At 55.7% G+C, this 17,605-nt stretch overlaps 2 protein-coding genes across 3 annotated transcripts in view; one reads left to right on the top strand and one right to left on the bottom strand.

The window, feature by feature from the left end:
- Positions 1 to 141: 141 nt before the first annotated feature.
- GYS1 (glycogen synthase 1 (muscle)) lies at positions 142 to 14,871 on the top strand. 2 transcript variants are annotated; one of them, XM_004694270.2, is made up of 16 exons: positions 142 to 490; positions 1,904 to 2,085; positions 3,648 to 3,839; positions 4,656 to 4,841; positions 5,338 to 5,482; positions 6,272 to 6,389; positions 6,666 to 6,786; positions 7,441 to 7,547; positions 8,976 to 9,035; positions 9,119 to 9,197; positions 10,649 to 10,762; positions 11,012 to 11,138; positions 12,197 to 12,292; positions 12,484 to 12,647; positions 13,016 to 13,096; positions 13,226 to 14,871. In XM_004694270.2, the coding sequence occupies exons 1-16, from the start codon at positions 373 to 375 to the stop codon at positions 13,547 to 13,549; spliced, it is 2,214 nt and encodes a 737-aa protein (XP_004694327.1). In that variant the 5' UTR covers positions 142 to 372; the 3' UTR covers positions 13,550 to 14,871. The 2 variants fall into 2 exon arrangements, with proteins under 2 accessions (XP_004694327.1, XP_004694329.1); XM_004694272.2 differs by lacking the exon at positions 1,904 to 2,085 and having other exon boundaries at positions 431 to 490.
- A 1,125-nt stretch (positions 14,872 to 15,996) lies between these two features.
- The window catches only part of FTL (ferritin, light polypeptide), a 2,908-nt gene continuing 1,299 nt past the window's right edge, over positions 15,997 to 17,605 (bottom strand). Inside the window, 5 exon segments of the mRNA XM_012733497.1 lie at positions 15,997 to 16,283; positions 16,420 to 16,545; positions 16,878 to 17,024; positions 17,198 to 17,318; positions 17,320 to 17,516. Of these exon segments, the coding sequence (XP_012588951.1) occupies positions 16,131 to 16,283; positions 16,420 to 16,545; positions 16,878 to 17,024; positions 17,198 to 17,318; positions 17,320 to 17,516 (744 nt within the window). The 3' untranslated portion in view covers positions 15,997 to 16,130.

Below are 17,605 nucleotides of genomic sequence, written 5' to 3'. Positions count from 1 at the left end.
CCCCCTCTAGCTCGCCTCCACCACTAAAAGGCGGCGGACTGGCAGCACCAACCTACTCTACCCACCAATGAGCGGGCGTGGGAGCCCCGCCCCCGGGCGCGAACCAATAGCATTGGCCAGGGGGCGGTCACCGCCTCCTGGCGGCCGCAAGGTTTCACTGCAGGGGCCCCTCTGGGCTCAGTGACGCTGCGGCCACCTCCAGCCCCGGTCCGAACGCTCCGGGCGGGGTGCGATCGTGCAATAGGAAGCCAAGGGCGTTGCAAGCTTCCTGTCACGCACGGGCTACCTGGTTCCACGCCCTGCCCGGTGCATTTCCCCGACACCTCCGGGATCCCCACCTGTGGCCCCCGGAGCCCCTTTCTCGCGTCGGCCATGCCTCTAAATCGTACTTTGTCTGTGTCCTCACTGCCAGGACTGGAGGATTGGGAGGATGAATTCGACGTGGAGAACACAGTGCTCTTTGAGGTGGCCTGGGAGGTGGCCAACAAGGGTAAGCACCTGGCGGGGCACAGACAAGAAGGGCAGCCAAGGATGGGGCCCCAGGACTCTTGAGTAACAGGGGGACGGAGTTAAAAGGCATGACTCTTGGGTCCTGGGCAAGTAGCCTGTGACTCCTGTGTCCTTGGGGAGGGGCTGGGGTGTGTCTCCTGGGTCCCGGGAGAAGGGAATGAGTGGCCTATTAAGATAGAAGGAGGCTGGAAGCCCTGTTCCTGGGTCCTAGGGCTGAGGTGGCTAAAATGGAAGATTCCTAGGTTTGAGAGGGAGGTTTCCAGGAGATCAGAACAGGTCCTGGACAGGGAAGGAGAGGAGAGGGTAGCACTTCTCGCAAACCTAAAAAAGTGAGAGGGGGGAGGATCTAGAGATACAGCTTGGGAGAGAGCCCAGCGGGGATAGGATGCGTGAGGCCTCAAAGGAAAATCTGAGGGAGCTGGCAGGGGAGCTGGGAGACCCTAATTCATAGATCCTGGGTGAGAGAGGGTTGGGGTGTAGATGTCTAGGCTCTGGAGGCACCAAGAGCCTGGGCTGTTAGTCTAGGAGTGGAGGCCTGCGGTCTCAGACACTTGCGTACTGCAGGGAGGGAAGGCTGGGAAGTCCTAAATTGGTCAAGGGCTGGGTCCTGGGATGGGAGTGGCTGGGGGCCTGGATTTCTGTTTCTCAAGCACCACAGGGCCTGAGGTTCTGCATTCTGGGATGGCTGGGGCGGGAATCCCAGGAACTAGTCTGTGGGGAGGAAGGTGGGGTTTGCCTTCCCGGGTGTTGTAAGAGGAAGGGCCCATCTTACACCGAGGGAGGGGGTCTGCTAATACCGAGCTGGGTATCCTCAGGGCCCAGGCTCTAGGAGGTACGCAGGCTCGCCCCCCTCCCCCCATCTGTAGTGGAATCACAGGAGGGGCGGAGCCCTGCATTCCTGTGTCCCCAGTTGGGGAGAGGAGACTAGGGGACAGGTCAGCAGACTCCTTGGAGGACAAGGAGTGACAATTCCAGCTTTTTCTGGACAACTGTGGGAGGCTAAGTAGAGCCAGGAAGGGATGAGCCCTCACTGTGTACTAGTATCTGACTGAGAATTAACTCAGGTCCCGTAAACTGCGATCTCGGGGCCTGGGCACTGATAATCCTTGTCACTTCCAACATCCTAAGCCCCTCGTTCCCTCAGATCCAGGAGCCCAGGTCCGCGGTCTCTTCTCAGGCCTTGAAATCTATCCTGAGCCCCCTATTCCCTCCAACACTCAGCCTACCCCCACTCCCTCGCACCCAGGAGTACTGGGCTCCGAGCTCTGACTCGGAAGTCTGAGCTCCGGTCCCCATGTCCCCTAAGTCAGAGGTCGGGGCCCAGGGCCTCCCATCACCCCCTACTCTGCCCAGGTCCCAGCTGGGGCCCGCTCTCACATGCTTGGGTCCACAGTGGGTGGCATCTACACGGTGCTGCAGACGAAGGCGAAGGTGACAGGGGACGAGTGGGGCGACAACTACTACCTCGTGGGACCCTACACAGAGCAGGGCGTGAGGACCCAGGTGGAACTTCTCGAGCCCCCCACCCCGGCCCTGAAGAGGACGCTGGACTCCATGAACAGCAAGGGCTGCAAGGTGGGCTGTGGCCAGTGAGGGGCAGGGCAGTGGGTGCCTGGTGTTCAGGGTCCAAACGCCAGCCCAGGGTGGGAGAAGACGCCCCTGGGAAACTAGGTAGCAGGGACCTCGCCAGGCAGGCAGGCAGGAGGGAAGAGGAGCAGTCGAAGGCAGGACGCTGTGTGGAGGGTGGCGGACCCCAGCCTCTGAACATGGGCAAATGGAGAAAGAGCAGGTATAAGATAGACCAAGTGATGGGCCCAAGAAGCCACAGACCTGAGGCCCACACAGAGGAAGCCGCCAGCCAGGGAGAACCCAGGGAGGTGGAATGGGAGCGGGGCAGGCGGCCAGAGTGGGTTTCCAGAGCCAGAAGTTCAAGATTGGCTTCTCCGCTTCCTGCCCATGTGACCTTGGCTAATGGTGCCTACCTTAGGGGCTGCTGGGAGGGTGAGATATTGAATAAAGCCCTCAGTCCAGTTCCTGGCATAAAGTTGTGTGTGCGAGCTCTCACACCACCGTCCTCGTCGCTGTAATGGCCGAGCTTGCATCGTGTGGCAGTGAGGTGGATGGGGAGAGCCCGAGTGTTCTGAAAGATGGTGGCCCGGGACTAGAGCAAAAAGGGAGATGGATGGAGATCAGATACCAGAGGGGGGCTGCCCAGTGTCTCAGAGTGAAGGACGAACAAGGAGAGAGAAGAAGGAATGTTAATGAAGAGAGGAGGGGGTGGCAAGCTGACCCCGGGACACAGGATTCTGATGGACAGAGCTGGGAGTGAATGAAGCCTGGGGCGCCTGGCAGACCCCAGATCTGTCAGGTGAGCACACAGAAGTAGTGTCCACACCCAGGAGAAGGCTATGAGCAACTGGCATGAAGTCCAGGCCGGTTGGGGTCTGGGAGCGAGAGGGAGACAGGTTCATTCATTCACAGCCTGTAGTTTGGAGGCGTCGAGTCCAGTCAGGCTGGACTGTGTCCCCAAGGAACCCAAGGTCAGCCCTGCCCTCCCTCATGGCAGCTGTTCTCCACACCCTGGGGGCCTAAGAATAGGCCCCCCCAGGAAAAGGGCAGACAACAGCTGGGAGGGGGAGGGGTCAGGCTCCCGGGCAGGAAAAAGCCAGGTGGGGAGGAGTGTGACTGAGGGCTGGCTGCGCGGTGGCAGCAGGCCCAGACCTAGACCACGGCGCAGGAGGAAAGGAGCAGCGGTTGAGACAGGCGGCGCGGCTCAGCAGCCGGCGCAGAAATGCATGTGCAAGGGCCCGGGGCAGTCGGCCACGGGCTGCAGAGTGTGATGAGCCTGAGGAGGGGGAAGCAAGTAGGGACCAAAGGGACAGAAACGAGGTGGCGGGTGGCAGACACAAGGCTCTGGGAACAGCTTTGTGACAGAACACGCCCATGGAAGGAATTCGGGGGAGAGGGAAGCAGGAATAGAACCCAGGCGACAGAGATGGAAAGAGACAGGTGGGACCAGGTTACTACCAGCTAACAGAAATGCGGCGGTGGGTGGGAACAGCCCTGACGCAGGTCGCTCAGCCATGGGGTGGGAGGACCTGGGCCACAGTCCTGAGCATCCCTGTGGGCTTCCCCAGGTGTATTTCGGGCGCTGGTTGATCGAGGGGAGTCCTCTGGTGGTGCTCCTGGACGTGGGGGCCTCCGCCTGGGCCCTGGAGCGCTGGAAGGGAGAACTCTGGGACACCTGCAACATTGGGGTGCCCTGGTACGACCGTGAGGCCAACGACGCTGTGCTTTTCGGCTTCCTCACCACCTGGTTCCTGGGTGAGGTAGGCCGCTGCTGGCCCCTGGGCCACTCCTTTGCACCTCAGGCCCAAAACTACATCAGCCCCGGGGCAGGAAGTGGTCATGGTGGGGGGCCGGAAGAGGGCCATGAGCTCCTCCCAGGGTGTTTTGGGAGTTGTTGGCCCAAGAATTAGCTTGGGCCATTGGGAACATGGACATTCAGGGGCCCAGACCCTTCTTCCCTCCCAAACTCCAAAGCCCGGCTGCCTTTACTCGTCTCCAGTACAGGAATTCTGAGCCTTTAGCCTGGCCAGGCACCAGGCTGGCCTGGCTGCAGGACTCACTCCCCTGGAATTTTGGGATTGCCTGGACTTAACTCAGAGAGGGGCCTGAATATTTGGGAATCCTCAGCCTACCTGAAAACCAGCAGTACTGGTATTGACACCCCCCCTTCACCCCTCCTTTTAGGTTTAAAAAGTTTCAAGAAATTTCACTCCCAAGACGTGGTGGTTTACGACCTTGTTACTCCTGGTGCATCCTGGGAGTTGTAGTCCTTGGGCCAGAGCCAGGCACTGGGCTACCCTGGAATATTAAAGAGTCTCCAGGAACTGTGTTCAGGACTTGGTGACGCTAAAACTCCAGCCTTCCCAGTCCAGCCCTGTTGGGACTTAGCAGGCTGGCCAAAATAGCCCAACTCCCATCGGCCTCAGGGGATGGGGTCAGCTCTCTGGCTGCCTCTGGCTTAGTCCTGAGGGCTATGATGTCCAGTTAGGGCGATAACTTCACCTCACCCCCTGCTTCCTTGTCCATGTTGGAGGGGGTTCATTGTCTTCATGGCCTGTTCTCTGTTGCCCCCCCAGTTCCTGGCCCAGAGTGAGGAGAAGCCACATGTGGTTGCTCACTTCCACGAGTGGTTAGCGGGCATCGGGCTCTGCCTGTGCCGGGCTCGTCGGCTGCCCGTGGCTACCATCTTCACCACCCACGCCACACTGTTGGGACGGTACCTATGTGCTGGTGCCGTGGACTTCTACAACAACTTGGAGAGGGTGAGCTGGGCGGGTGGCTGACGGGGAGCTCTGAGTGCTTTAGGATAGTCCAAGGCTGTGTACAAGTCCCAAGAGGTGGACGAGGGGTTAAGTCTCAACATTCACCGTGAGGGCTGAGCTCAGTCCCCAGGCAGGGAGTGACCCACATGGTGCAGCACCTCTCCTGCCTGCCTGCTGATCCTCTGAGCAGTGGGTTTCAATCAATCTACCTGTTCTGTTCCCCACTCTGTCTCTGGTGAGTCCTCTTACCACCTGCACCTCTGGCCTGTACCCCAATTCTCCTATGCATAAGTAAACAAAATAAATCTTAAAACAAAAGCAAACCCCAGGGGGACTGCTCTCTCTCTCTCTCTCCCTCTCCCTAGTCCCCAGGAGTCCCAAACCCAGCCTACTCCTTCAGACTCAGGAGTCCAAATTCTAGCCCCAGCCGCTTTCAGGACCCCAGATCCAGCTGACTCCCAGTCCTCCTAACTTGACTGTCCCCCTGCTCACCCAGTTCAATGTGGACAAGGAAGCAGGTGAGAGGCAAATCTATCACCGCTACTGCATGGAGCGGGCGGCGGCCCACTGTGCACATGTCTTCACCACTGTGTCCCAGATCACCGCCATTGAGGCTCAGCACCTACTCAAGCGGAAAGCAGGTAGGGGACAGCATGGAGGACGTGGCTGACTGCAAGGTCCTGCCAAACGTTGTCTTTAGCTATAAAAAACAGAAAACTACAATTCCCAGAAGAACTCAGCTGCAGACCAGCACACGAGGCCACCTGGATGGCTACCCTAGAAGGGAGATGTAGTTTCTTTGCTCTTGATTTCAGAGATGTGAATATTCTTCTGGCCAATATAGATATTGGTCTTCTGAAAAGCAGGGGGCTGAGGGAGAGGGGAAGGTTCACTGGATTTTGTTTCTGAGGAAAGTGGTGCTGGAAATGGTTTTTCCTCCCAGGCCGTAGCTTCCATTCGTAATGGATGTAAGGTGAGGCCACAGCTCCCGGAGGTCTTCGGCTGGTTAGCCCCTGTCTTCCTGGAGTTTTGCCCCAAGAGCTGATGGCAGTTATAGGGGGTTGATATGCTTTAATTTCTAAGAGAATAGGACTCTAAAAGAAGCCTGAAGGCAGAGGGTATATTCTGGGAGAGGCAGGATGGGGATGTATGATCGTTCCCAGCTCAGGCTGGAGGAGGAGAGTCCAAAGAACTACAACTCCCAGAATGTAGATCAGGGTTCCAGTCTATTGGCCTCCCGCAGGGAATGATGGGAGTTGTAGTAGTTTTGTTCGCATCAGCCTTATTAGACAAGAAGGCATCTGGGTGGTAGGGCAGCTGGGTCACCCAGAGAGGTCGAGCGTGAAACAAAGAAGGTGTGAAAGGAAAGGGGTCTCCTTCATTCGTGTGAATGAAGAACTGAAATGTGGGCCCTTCTTCCCCAACCCCAGATATCGTCACTCCCAATGGACTGAATGTGAAGAAGTTCTCTGCCATGCATGAGTTCCAGAATCTTCATGCTCAGAGCAAGGCCCGAATCCAGGAGTTTGTACGGGGCCATTTTTATGGGTACGTGGGCCAGATACCTATGTCATGAGAGAGGTGGGTGTTGGCAGCCCAGACTCCTGCTTCTGAGGGAGGGAACAGCTGGAGGCTGAGCCTCTTGAGTTCCTGAGGACCGGAATAGCTTCTGGGCATCAAAGGAGGCCCCCCCACAATTAAGCTAGAACCACACTTCCCAGGGGTGTCGGTGTTTGTTGCTCCGGTGCCTTCTGGGCTTTGTAGTTCATGTCAAGACTAGTGGGGCAGGGTCTTGGGCTTTACCCTACCTTGAGGCTTCTTTAGGCACCTGGATTTCAACCTGGACAAGACCTTGTACTTCTTCATCGCCGGTCGTTATGAGTTCTCTAACAAGGGTGCTGACGTCTTCCTGGAGGCCTTGGCCCGGCTCAACTATCTGCTCAGAGTAAGGCCGTGAGGGAAGGAAGAGAGGACGAGAATGTCAGGATGTAAATGGGGTGATGATACAGAGGAGGTGGCGGTGGGGGCCAGAGACAAGGTCCTGGCCAGAGTCCTTCCCCAGGACCCCACACACAGGATGCTTAAAGGAATTGGGTTTCTGCCTCCCCGCAGCCTGCGCCACTGGGGACCACGCCCCTCCTCCCGCAGTGGCCATGTCCCAGGGGCTCCCCAGTAGTGGTCAGCAGGCAAAAGTGGGCGGGGTGGCCTCGCAGGTGGCGTGTGCATGCGCAGTGGCTGCGTTTCTAGCCCGCTTTGGCGTGCGGAGTAGGGGTGGCGTCGTGCCTTGCTGGGGGTGGCCACAGCCCGCGGGTGGGAAGGCTGCCACTTGAGTTGGTTAAAAGGAAGGAGTTGGAGGTGTTGGAGGCCAACATTATCCTGATAAAAATAATACAAATGAAAAGCTTGATCAACACAAAATAAAATTCAGAAATTCAGTTCTTTACAAAAACGGTTAGAAAGTCTGAGTCCCAGAGGCATAGTAAGTAACCCTGTCTGAAATTCTCCATGACGGGGGGAGGCATGGCAGGGTCCTAATGGCATGGGGGGGTCGCGGTGGGGAAGGGTGGGAGCCTCCCTGGGATCCCAACCTCTGCCCCAGGTGAACGGCAGCGAGCAGACAGTGGTCGCCTTCTTCATCATGCCAGCTCGGACCAACAACTTCAACGTGGAAACCCTCAAGGGCCAGGCCGTGCGCAAGCAGCTGTGGTGAGCAGCCCGGCCAGGGCCCTCCCAGGGGTCCCACCGACTCCCAGCTGTGCGCCCCACTATTTCTCCAGGAGTCTCACTGGTAACGTGAGCGATCCCCAGCTTCCTTCCCCAATTTCTAGAGATCCCTCCAGCTTGGGGTGATACAAAGTCACTGGTGGGGCAGGGAGGAACTGGGACTCCCATATCAAGCCAGTAAAGTCGCCCTGTGTCACAGGCCCTCACAGGCTTTATGACTTTAGGCAGAGCTCCTCCACCACCACCCCCCTGAGCCTCAGTTTCCCCTTCTGTAAAATCCATTCATTCATTAGCTATTGGCTATTTATTGAGCACCTACTGTGTACTAGGCCGCAGGGACACAGCTGTAAACAGGCAAGATAGAATCCCTGCCCTCGTGGAACTCACATTCTGGAAGTGCTGTGACAGAAAAATAAAGCAGGAAGGAAATAGTTTTCAGGATAGGCCACACTGAGAAAATACCTCAAGGTAGAGACCAATGCAAGAAATGAGGGAGGGAGCAGCACTGTGAAGCTGTCTGCACCCACTGCAGCACCAGTTCCATCCTGGCCAGGGAGCGACCCACAGGGCGCAGCAGACCTCGCCTGCCTTACTCAAAGCTCCCCTCAGCAGTGGATTTCAGTCAGCCTGTCTGTTCTGCTCCCCACTGTGTCTCCGGTAAATCTCACCGTGCTCCCCACACACAGACCTCTAGCCTGTGCCCCAGTTATTTATGCATAAAGAAATAAATCTTAAAAAAAAAAAAAAAAAGAAATGAGGGAGGGAGTCCTATGTGTATCTGAGGAACAACATTTCAGGCAGTGAAAACAGTGCAAAGGCCCTGAGGTGCCTTTGAAAAACAGTGAGGAGGCTAATATGGCTGCACCAGAATGCCCTGGGAAGGCAGGGTAGAAATGGGGCCAGAGCAATGGGACAATTGTGAGCAGAGGAATGTAAACAGGGCTAGAAGGTGGTATTATTTGTTAACTTTATATACATATATGTACTTTTTTCAGAACATGATTTTTCCTACTTAATGAAATGGAACTTAGCATCTTCACTGCCAGGACAAGCACAAACCCTAATAATAGCTGACATTTCTGGAAGGCTCACTGTGTGCCAGGCCCTGTGTACTTTTTTGGCATGACCTCATCGAGCTGTCATTGAAAACCCCTGAGGCTGATTCTATCTTTGTCCCCCTCTGAAAGATGAGTCACTGAAGTCAGAGAGGGAAGGACATTTGTCCCTGACCACACAGCTGAAGCAGAGCACAAGAGACCTGAGCCTTCCAAGCCTCTCTCCCAGGCCCCCACCCTCCAGCCTGGAGTTCCCAGGGTTCTCTGCTCTTCTCAAATATCAGTTTCCTGACTGCCCCCAAAGACTAATGATAAATGGCAGCCGCTGGATGTGATGTTGCTTTGCTCCTTCCAGGGACACAGCCAACACAGTGAAGGAGAAGTTCGGGAGGAAGCTTTATGAGTCCTTGCTGGTGTGAGTGTCGAGTCCTTGGCCCTACACCTTCCTACCCCCTCTTATCACCTGTTTCCGGGTGCATACCTCTGCTCACCTTGCAGGGGGAGCCTCCCGGACATGAACAAGATGCTGGACAAGGAAGACTTCACGATGATGAAGAGAGCCATCTTTGCCACACAGGTATGATTTGGACCCCAGCAACCCCAGAAGCTGCTTGGCCCATTAGTATTGACTGCCCCCCCACAAAGGCTGCTGGGAATTCTGCTTTCTCAGGGGGCCCTTTTGGGGGGAAATCAATTCTGAGGTCCACAGAATGGTGTAAGCGGACTAGTAGAACTTCCATTCCCAGGGTGAGCTGCTTTCCCATAATTCACTCTGCCACAGAGGTTGCTGGAAGTTGTAGTTTCTTTGAGTCCCCAGGGTCATTGGAGAAATGTGAAAGGAACCGCCAGAAAGCAGCACAGGGGAACAACAGCTCCCAGCTGTCCCTTGGCGGTGCTGCTCCAGTGCTAGACCCACCTCCAACCCCAGAGACTCTGGGAGTGGTAGTCTGGTTACACCTCTATAAGAACATTGAAACTCTGAGCCGCCACCATTATCCCGCGGCTGGGTCTGAATCCCGAGTAACTACTGGGTCTCATGACTTCCTTAGATTTGTGAGGTCAGGGCAATTGGTAGGGAACCTAGTGAAATTTGGCAGTCACAAAATGAGTTCTGGGGCTTTTGGCTTCAGAACTTTCCCTTGCTCCTAAAGACTTCTGGGAGTTAGAGTTCTTTTATTCTCTGGAGTCAGGGCACTTGCTGCCTGTGATCAAGGCTGAGCCATTTCCTGGGGAATAGAACCCTAGACAGTCAAGTTGCATGAACAAGATGTGAATTGCTTTTGGCCAGACTCTTATCTTCCAATTGTCCCTACGCAGTCAGCCTCACCGAGGATGCTTGTGCCACGGGGCTGTTGGGATTTTTAGTTTCCCAGGCTCTTGGAGTCAGTAGACTGAAGGTATGTATGTACATACAGCTTTTAATGAGAGAAATAATGGGACAGAAGCAGGAACTACACATTCCAGTGGCCCCAGGGTTCCCCAACACACTAGTTCTTTCCTCCTCCAGTGACTTTCGCAATTGTGGGTTTTCAGGCTTGTTGGAAGTGGAAGGAATTTAAGGGTAGACTAAAAGGAACTTGGAGAACAAGTAACCCAGGATTTCCAAAAGAAAACGACAACTTCCAGCAGTCCCTGCAGCTTGGTGTGACATTGCTATAAGACTCGGCACCGCGCCCACAGGGAGGAGTCAGAGTTCTTTTGGTTCCCTTTGATGGCAGAGCCAAGCGTACAGAACCAAATCGCCACCGCTCCATAGTCCGTGTTAACACTGGGGCCACGTTCACACTGGCTCTGCCCCAGAGACTCCTGGGAACTGCAGTTTCTGTGCCGCTCATGCTATTAAGGGAAAGAGGAGCTTTACAGGTGGAACAGAGAAATCGCCAAGCCCTGGGGATCACTCGGGCTTGCTGCTCCACAGCCAGGCGGGAATCGTGGTCTCCTTGGGTCCGCAGGGTCGGCTTGGCTCGAGGGGGTGTCAGAACCTCTCTGTCCCTCCCCTGATGTCCCCCCTACTTGTGGCCCCTTCAGCGACAGTCTTTCCCCCCCGTGTGCACCCACAATATGTTGGATGACTCCTCGGACCCGATCCTGACCACCATCCGCCGAATTGGCCTCTTCAACAGCAGTGCCGACAGGGTGAAGGTGAGGGCTAACTTGGGCGTGGTGGGGGGAGGCAGAGGAGGGGGGCTGGGCCTCCCATTCCCCACCCCCCTAAATTATCAAAAGATAGCTTTGTCTAGGAAGAATGTTAGCTTCCGAGGCAGACAGATGTGGATTCAAATCTTTGTCTTGCCACTGACTTGTGTGCTTCTGGACAAGCTTTTCAGCCTCCCTGGGCCTTGACGGGTGTCGTGGAGAGCTGCAGGTGATCGCTTTGTTTTTCGCTGCCAGGTGATTTTTCATCCAGAGTTCCTCTCCTCCACAAGCCCCCTGCTCCCCGTGGACTATGAGGAGTTTGTCCGAGGCTGCCACCTTGGGGTCTTCCCCTCCTACTATGAGCCTTGGGGTTACACACCCGGTGAGTGGGTCAGATTGGGCATGGTCCCGGGGGCCAGGCACTGGTCCCCTCTCAGCACCGGGCTTCTCCTTTGCGATCGTTTGTCCTCACATCCTGTCTTCCACAGTGACTATTTTTGACGCTCATGCTTTGTCCTACACTCACGTGATGTGTCACTGGAGGACTGATACCTGGGTTCACGCATGATTTCTCCCAATTTCCTGATGCTTCCTGCCCAAATAACAGCCACTGAATGCACAGCTCACTAACACAGTTAAATGTGGGAGTCTCCCCGACGTGACCCCAGCGCCCATCAACTCCCCCTTGGCTCCCTTTAGACATTAGTTTTCTTTCATTTGAGGACATTTTGCCATCGCCGTGCCACCTTTTTGGTCAAGCTATTTTCACGTTTTTTAAGGCTCCACTTGCATTTGCCTGTCTGAAAATTTCAGTCAACAAGTAAGTCTTTTAAACCGTGTATGCACGAGGAATCAGAATTTTGCCCGTTTGGTTTACCTCTAGCTGAAGTGGGGCCACCCCACCCCCCTTTTCCTCACAGGCAGATCTTGTACCTTACAGAGCACTGTAGACACTCACATAAGGATGATAATAACTTAAAGAATCTTTTTTCTGCTGGTGAAGGCATTAAGTGAAGTCTGTCAAAACAGTCTCGAAAACTACGATAAGCAAAACGGTCTGATCTGACACAGAAAACATCTCGCAGTTGTGAGAATTTAGTGAAATGGCAGATTTGGCCCAGATTCATATCCTTACTACTCAACTCTTGATTTTTTGCTGTCACTTTCCCCTTTCACTTTTAATTGTCCCCCTTTTAAAAATGTTATTTGTATTGCTCGGCTGTAGAGGCTTCCTCATCCGGAGGTATTAGGGCAAGTGAATTCCCTTTTTTGCGCCTCTTCTCCCCGCTGAGCAACGAGAGCGGCGTGGCTCTTCTCGCGACCTGCGCGGACGCGCCTGCACTTAATGGCAGCGCCGGTAGAGGGCACCAATGAGGGTTTTATGGCGATTTAAGGCTGAAGGGGGAAAACTAAATGGGCCATTCTCACCTCTTGGCGCAGCCGAGTGCACCGTCATGGGCATCCCCAGTATCTCCACCAACCTCTCCGGCTTCGGCTGCTTCATGGAAGAGCACATCGCAGACCCCTCTTCTTACGGTCAGTGCCCAGACTGGGCAGAGCCGTGGGCCCTGCAGAGGGAGGAGAGGCCGTGGACTTTAGTGTCACTGAGAGCAGAGATAAGGGGCCCCAGGGGGGAGAGGAGCCCTGCTGCCAGGGAGAATGAAGGTCCCAGGGAGAATGAAGGTCTCCCCAGAGGATTTTCAGAGCCCGCGTCCTGCTCCACACAGGCATCTACATTCTGGACCGGCGCTTTCGCAGCCTGGATGATTCCTGCTCGCAGCTCACCTCCTTCCTCTACAGCTTCTGCCAGCAGAGCCGGAGGCAGCGCATCATCCAGAGGAACCGCACCGAGCGCCTCTCCGACCTCCTGGACTGGAAATACCTAGGCCGGGTATGACTCCCTTCCCCTGTCCTCTGCTGGGGAGTCTGCCGCCTCAGGCTGGCAAGGAAGCAATGGCTGCCTGCTTGTGACAGGTGCTGCCCACTTGCGAAGTTAATCAATCACCTGCTGGATGGTTATTCCGGTTCCTCTGTTTGCAGTGGTGCCTGACCAGTAGATCCCCTCCCTATCTAAGGGGTTGTGGGGCTCAGACTGTCCAGGCACAGCTAGTCTACATAAGGGGTGGAGCCACAGAGATGGTAATTTGCATGAGGGCCGGCTTGAAGGTGCCAGCAGTGTGATCATTTGCATAAAAGGTGTGGTCCATCTGGCAAGGGCGGAGCCAGCTCCCACACCCCCTCCTTTCTTTCCCCTCCAAGTATTATATGTCTGCACGCCACATGGCACTGGCCAAGGCCTTTCCCGAGCACTTCACCTACGAGCCCCATAAGGATGATGCGGTGAGTGGACCTGGGGTGTCTCTGGTAGTGAGGCAGAGGGCTTGGGGAGGTGGGTTCTAAGGCCTCTCTGGGCAGCACAGTGGGGACCTCCATGCTCTCTGAGGTTTGCGCCCACACCCCCATACACAGGCCCAGGGCTACCGCTACCCACGGCCGGCCTCGGTGCCGCCTTCGCCCTCCCTGTCACGACACTCCAGCCCGCACCACAGTGAGGATGAGGAGGAACCCCGCGATGGACCCCCCAATGAAGATGGCGAGCGTTATGACGAGGAGGAAGAAGCTGCCAAGGACCGGCGGAACATCCGAGCTCCTGAGTGGCCTCGCCGACCTTCCTGTGCCTCTTCTTCTGGCGGAAGCAAACGTGGCTCCGTGGACACAGCACCCTCCAGTTCACTCAGCACCCCCAGTGAGCCTCTCAGCCCCGCCAGCTCCCTGGGCGAGGAGCGCAACTAAGCCCCTTCCCCACACTCCTGCCTGCTCTGCTTTCCGGGACAGAACAGGCGCTGTTTCTAAACCCCCACCCCACTCCAGATCCTGAACCCTCTGTGGAGTCCACAGCCCTGCCCCCTCCTTCATACACTCCAACCCCTCTACTCTGATCTGGAATCCCAAACACTCCAGAATCACAACGTTGTGCCTTTCTTGGGTTCCAGAATGCACCATCTGTGCCCTGGAGTCCCCTAGGCCTGGCCCTGGTCCCACAGACCAGGACTCTGCCATTACCCTGCCTTGGTGCCAGAGAAGATCAGGCCTGTTGCCTTCCAGGCCTGGCTTTCTAGAGCCTTCTGTGGTTCTCAAAATCATTTACAGTGTTACAGAGCATGCTCAGGTCTGGCCTAGGGGCACCAAGCACTGGAACCACCTGTGTCCCTGCTAATAGGACCATCAAGTCCGGAGCTGGGCCACTTTCAGGAACTTGAGTTAACTGCAGAAGGTCTTTCATTTCAATCCTAGAAGTCAAGCCCACAGAAAGGGTGCTCGTGTTTAACTCTGGTCAAGCCCGTCCTGGGGTGTCTGGCTCTGCCTGGAGGAGCCCTCCACCCTTGACCCCTATTCCTCTGAGCAAGGGGTGGCACAAACCACTTGGCTTCTCATTCCTACTGAACAGCTTGCAGTCTTGGTCTAGATGCCTTTCTGGCCTTTCTGGATCAGACCCTACTCCTTTTAATCAAGTCTGAGCTCTCCTGTGACTCCAGACTCCTGTGCCCTGCAGACAATCCTGAGCACAGAAATAGCTGTCTCTAACCCACAACCCACGACTCCCACGCCCACCGTGAAACCACTGGTTCTAGGTCCCGACATTGAGTCTAGAACCTCTCACCACTGTGCTGCATCCCGGTCCCTTTCCCTTGGTCTAGAACTGGACCCACTGTGTTCTAGAACGTCCAGATGTACCTCGAGCCTCTTCCATCCCCAAGCTGTGCCCTGTCCCCAGCTTTGGTGAAAGGGAGGGGCCCCTCACATGTGCTGTGCTGTATCTGATGCACTTGGGTTTGCAGTTGGGGGTGGGGGTAGGAGTGTGATGGAAGTGTGTCCAGACATGAAAAAATACATCTAAATTTAAGAGTATCAGGTCTGGTCCGACATTAGGGATTAATGGGCCTCTCGGGACCCCTCCTTTCTCTTTACCTTTTTTCTCCCCCTGATCCCTTGTCTCATTCTGTGGTCTTGGAGACACTCAGATTGTTATCCTGGGTTCTGGAGTCCTTTCAAGGGAAGACACCTTTGTCTTTTTACTTGTGACTTGACCTGCAATTGGCAAAGAAATAACTCAGGAAGGGTTTGGTCAGTAGAAAAATAATCCATGAGTTAACTGCAAGCCATGTGTGGCTCTTTAAATTCCTCAGCACAGACCCTGCCCAGGTGCTCAAGTGCAACCATGGTCACGTAGGACTTGTCGCTGCCCATAGGACAGTGCAGGTCACAGGACATGTCCATCACCTCAACCAGCCTGTTGCCAGGGGTGGCAAGGTCTGGACTTTGGCCCTACATATTCCTGCACAGCTCTAATTTCAGGAAAAAAAATTTTCTTTCCAGTGCCATATGGGCCTGTCTGAGCCAATCACTTCTTAGGGGAGTTGAAAACTTTGACTGGATTTGGGTGTTTGTGACCCTCCTGATTAGCCTGTTTGCAACACCCACAAGCTTCCTTCCCCCAGATCACGAGTAGTGGCCCAAGTGCAGTGACAGCGAGCGGAGCCTGGTGCTGAGGGGACAAAAGGACAGGTGGCCAGTAGTCACTTCCTTAGATTCTTCTACCCTAAAGAGGAAGGGCTAGTGCGTCAGAGTTGACATTGTTCAGCAGCTTGGACACAGCAGTGGCCAAGCCATCTCTCTAAACTTCCTTTGCTCCCGTTTCCATAAGTGGGCATGAAGCATCACACCCAATTTCCATACTGAACCCTGCCCCAGCTTGGCACCTCCGTGTGGGCCAAATGCCACACTACTTCCCAGTGTGCTTGGAACGGCAATATCAGACCTCTCAGTACCCAGAACACGTGTCCAGAGGCGTAGCAGTCTTTGTAACAGGTCAGATTTACCCGATTCTGTTGCCAAGGGCATGAACATAGTAGCACCAGCTCCACACAAAGGAGCTCACCCTTCTGTAGTAGCCCTGGGATGAGCCAGGGACTGCCTTCCAGCGTGGCCTCATCAACAGGGCTTGTGTGGTTGCTGTCCAGGGCCTCTCACAGTGCCTGCTTCCAGCTCCAACCCAGGCCTTACTAACTCCAGGGGTCTGGACCTCACCTCCGAAAATAGTGAAGGTCTGGGTCAAGCAGGGGACCTACTCATGTGGAACCCCCACAGGCTGACATCATCCTTTGGACAGCCTGCCAGCCCAGGGGATGGTCTTGTGAAAGAGCAATCCCTCCCGTTCCCACACCACACACACAAGCCCACCAGCTGCTGCAAAAAGCTTTATTGTTTGCATTTGGTCCACAACTTAGAGAGAGCTCCCGGGAGAGGCTTAGGCAGGAGCCCTCGACACTTGGGTGCCATTTGGGGCTCAAAGGCCGCTGGGCTGTGGAGGAATCTAGTCGTGTTTGAGAGTGAGCCTTTCGAAGAGATACTCGCCCAGCCCAGCCTGGGGGCTGGCCAGCCTGCGCAGGTTAGTCATGTGGTCGCCCATCTTCTTGAGGAGTTTCACCTCTTCATCAAGGAAATGGCTCTCCAGGAAGTCACAGAGCTGAGAGAAAGGGAGAACAATGGTTGCCACTTCCAGATAACAGTGCACCTGCTGCCGGCGCGGGGCTCACGAGGAAAGAGGCCCAAGTAAGTGAAGCAGGCTTACAACGGAAGGTCCCCATGAGCAGAGTACTTACATGAGGGTCCGCGCGAGTGGAGCCCAGGGCATGCAAATCCAGGAGGGCCTGGTTCAGGTTCTTCTCCAGGACCACAGCTGCTTCCATGGCCTCCAGGGTTTTCCCCCACTCGTCCTGGGAAGGCTTCTACACAGCAGAGACATAGCTCAGAACTAACCATAAAAGCCGCCCCAAAGTCTAAAACTGCCATTTCCCAGCTTTTGTTGGTTAGACCCTAGTTGGCAAAAACTTCCCAGAGCTTTATCTGCCACCCCCACGCTCCGGCCACCACACGTCCCGAGAGATCCACAGCCTCAGGGAAGCCGTGCGCCGCTGTTTCCAGCCAAAACAAACCAGCAACCCAAACTGCACGACACTCGATCTCCCAGAAGCCTAAGCGGGGTCTCAACCGCCCTCGGACGGGGCTTCGCACGCAGGGGCTGGTGGGAGATGTAGTCCGAGGCTCACAACAGACTTACCTGGACGTCCTGGAACAGGGCGCGGCCGCCACGCTGGTTTTGCATCTTCAAGAGCCGCTCGGCGCCTTCGCGCTTCTCGTCCGCCAACTCGCGGAAGAAGTGGCCCACGCCTGCCAAAGCCACATCGTCGCGGTCGAAATAGAAGCCCTGCGGGAAGAGATGGCAGAACGGTGGCTAGCGGGAGGCCTGTGGCCGGCTCCAACGACCCAACCGGACAAAGGAGGCCAGCGCATGCGCAGAGGGCCCAACACGCGCAGTTGGGGGTGGGGTGGGGGGTGGGGTAGAGGGAGTCGGGCCCGGGGCGTCTCGGGACCCCTCACCAGAGAGAGGTAGGTATAGGAAGCCCGCAGATGCAAGTTGACCAGGCGGTTGACGGCGGCCTCCACTTCGGTGGAATAATTCTGACGAATCTGGGAGCTCATGACTGGGCAGTATGAAGGTAAGCCCAAACAACGGTTTTCGTTGGTCTCGGAGGGAGAGGGCTGCACAGAGGATGGTTCCGCAGGTTGCGACTGGAAAAAAGGTTGAAGGGTGGTCGGAGGATAATAGAAGAGCGTTCCCGGGTCTGTTCCGTCCAAACACTGTTGAAGCAAGAGACAGATCCGCGGGACCGCCGAGCTCACTGCGAGAGGCTGTGGCCTAGGCGGCTGCTTTTATAGCGAAGGAGGCGGGGCTTTCAGGGGCGCAATCGACCAATCTCCAGAGGCGGGGGCGGGGCCTGGGCGCGC

The sequence above is a fragment of the Condylura cristata genome, unplaced genomic scaffold (assembly GCF_000260355.1).
Source record: "Condylura cristata isolate star-nosed mole 26May11 unplaced genomic scaffold, ConCri1.0 scaffold00041, whole genome shotgun sequence".
Lineage (NCBI taxonomy): Eukaryota > Metazoa > Chordata > Mammalia > Eulipotyphla > Talpidae > Condylura > Condylura cristata.
The sequence above is the reverse complement of the archived record's forward strand: the minus strand, read 5'-3'. Positions and strand labels throughout refer to the sequence as shown.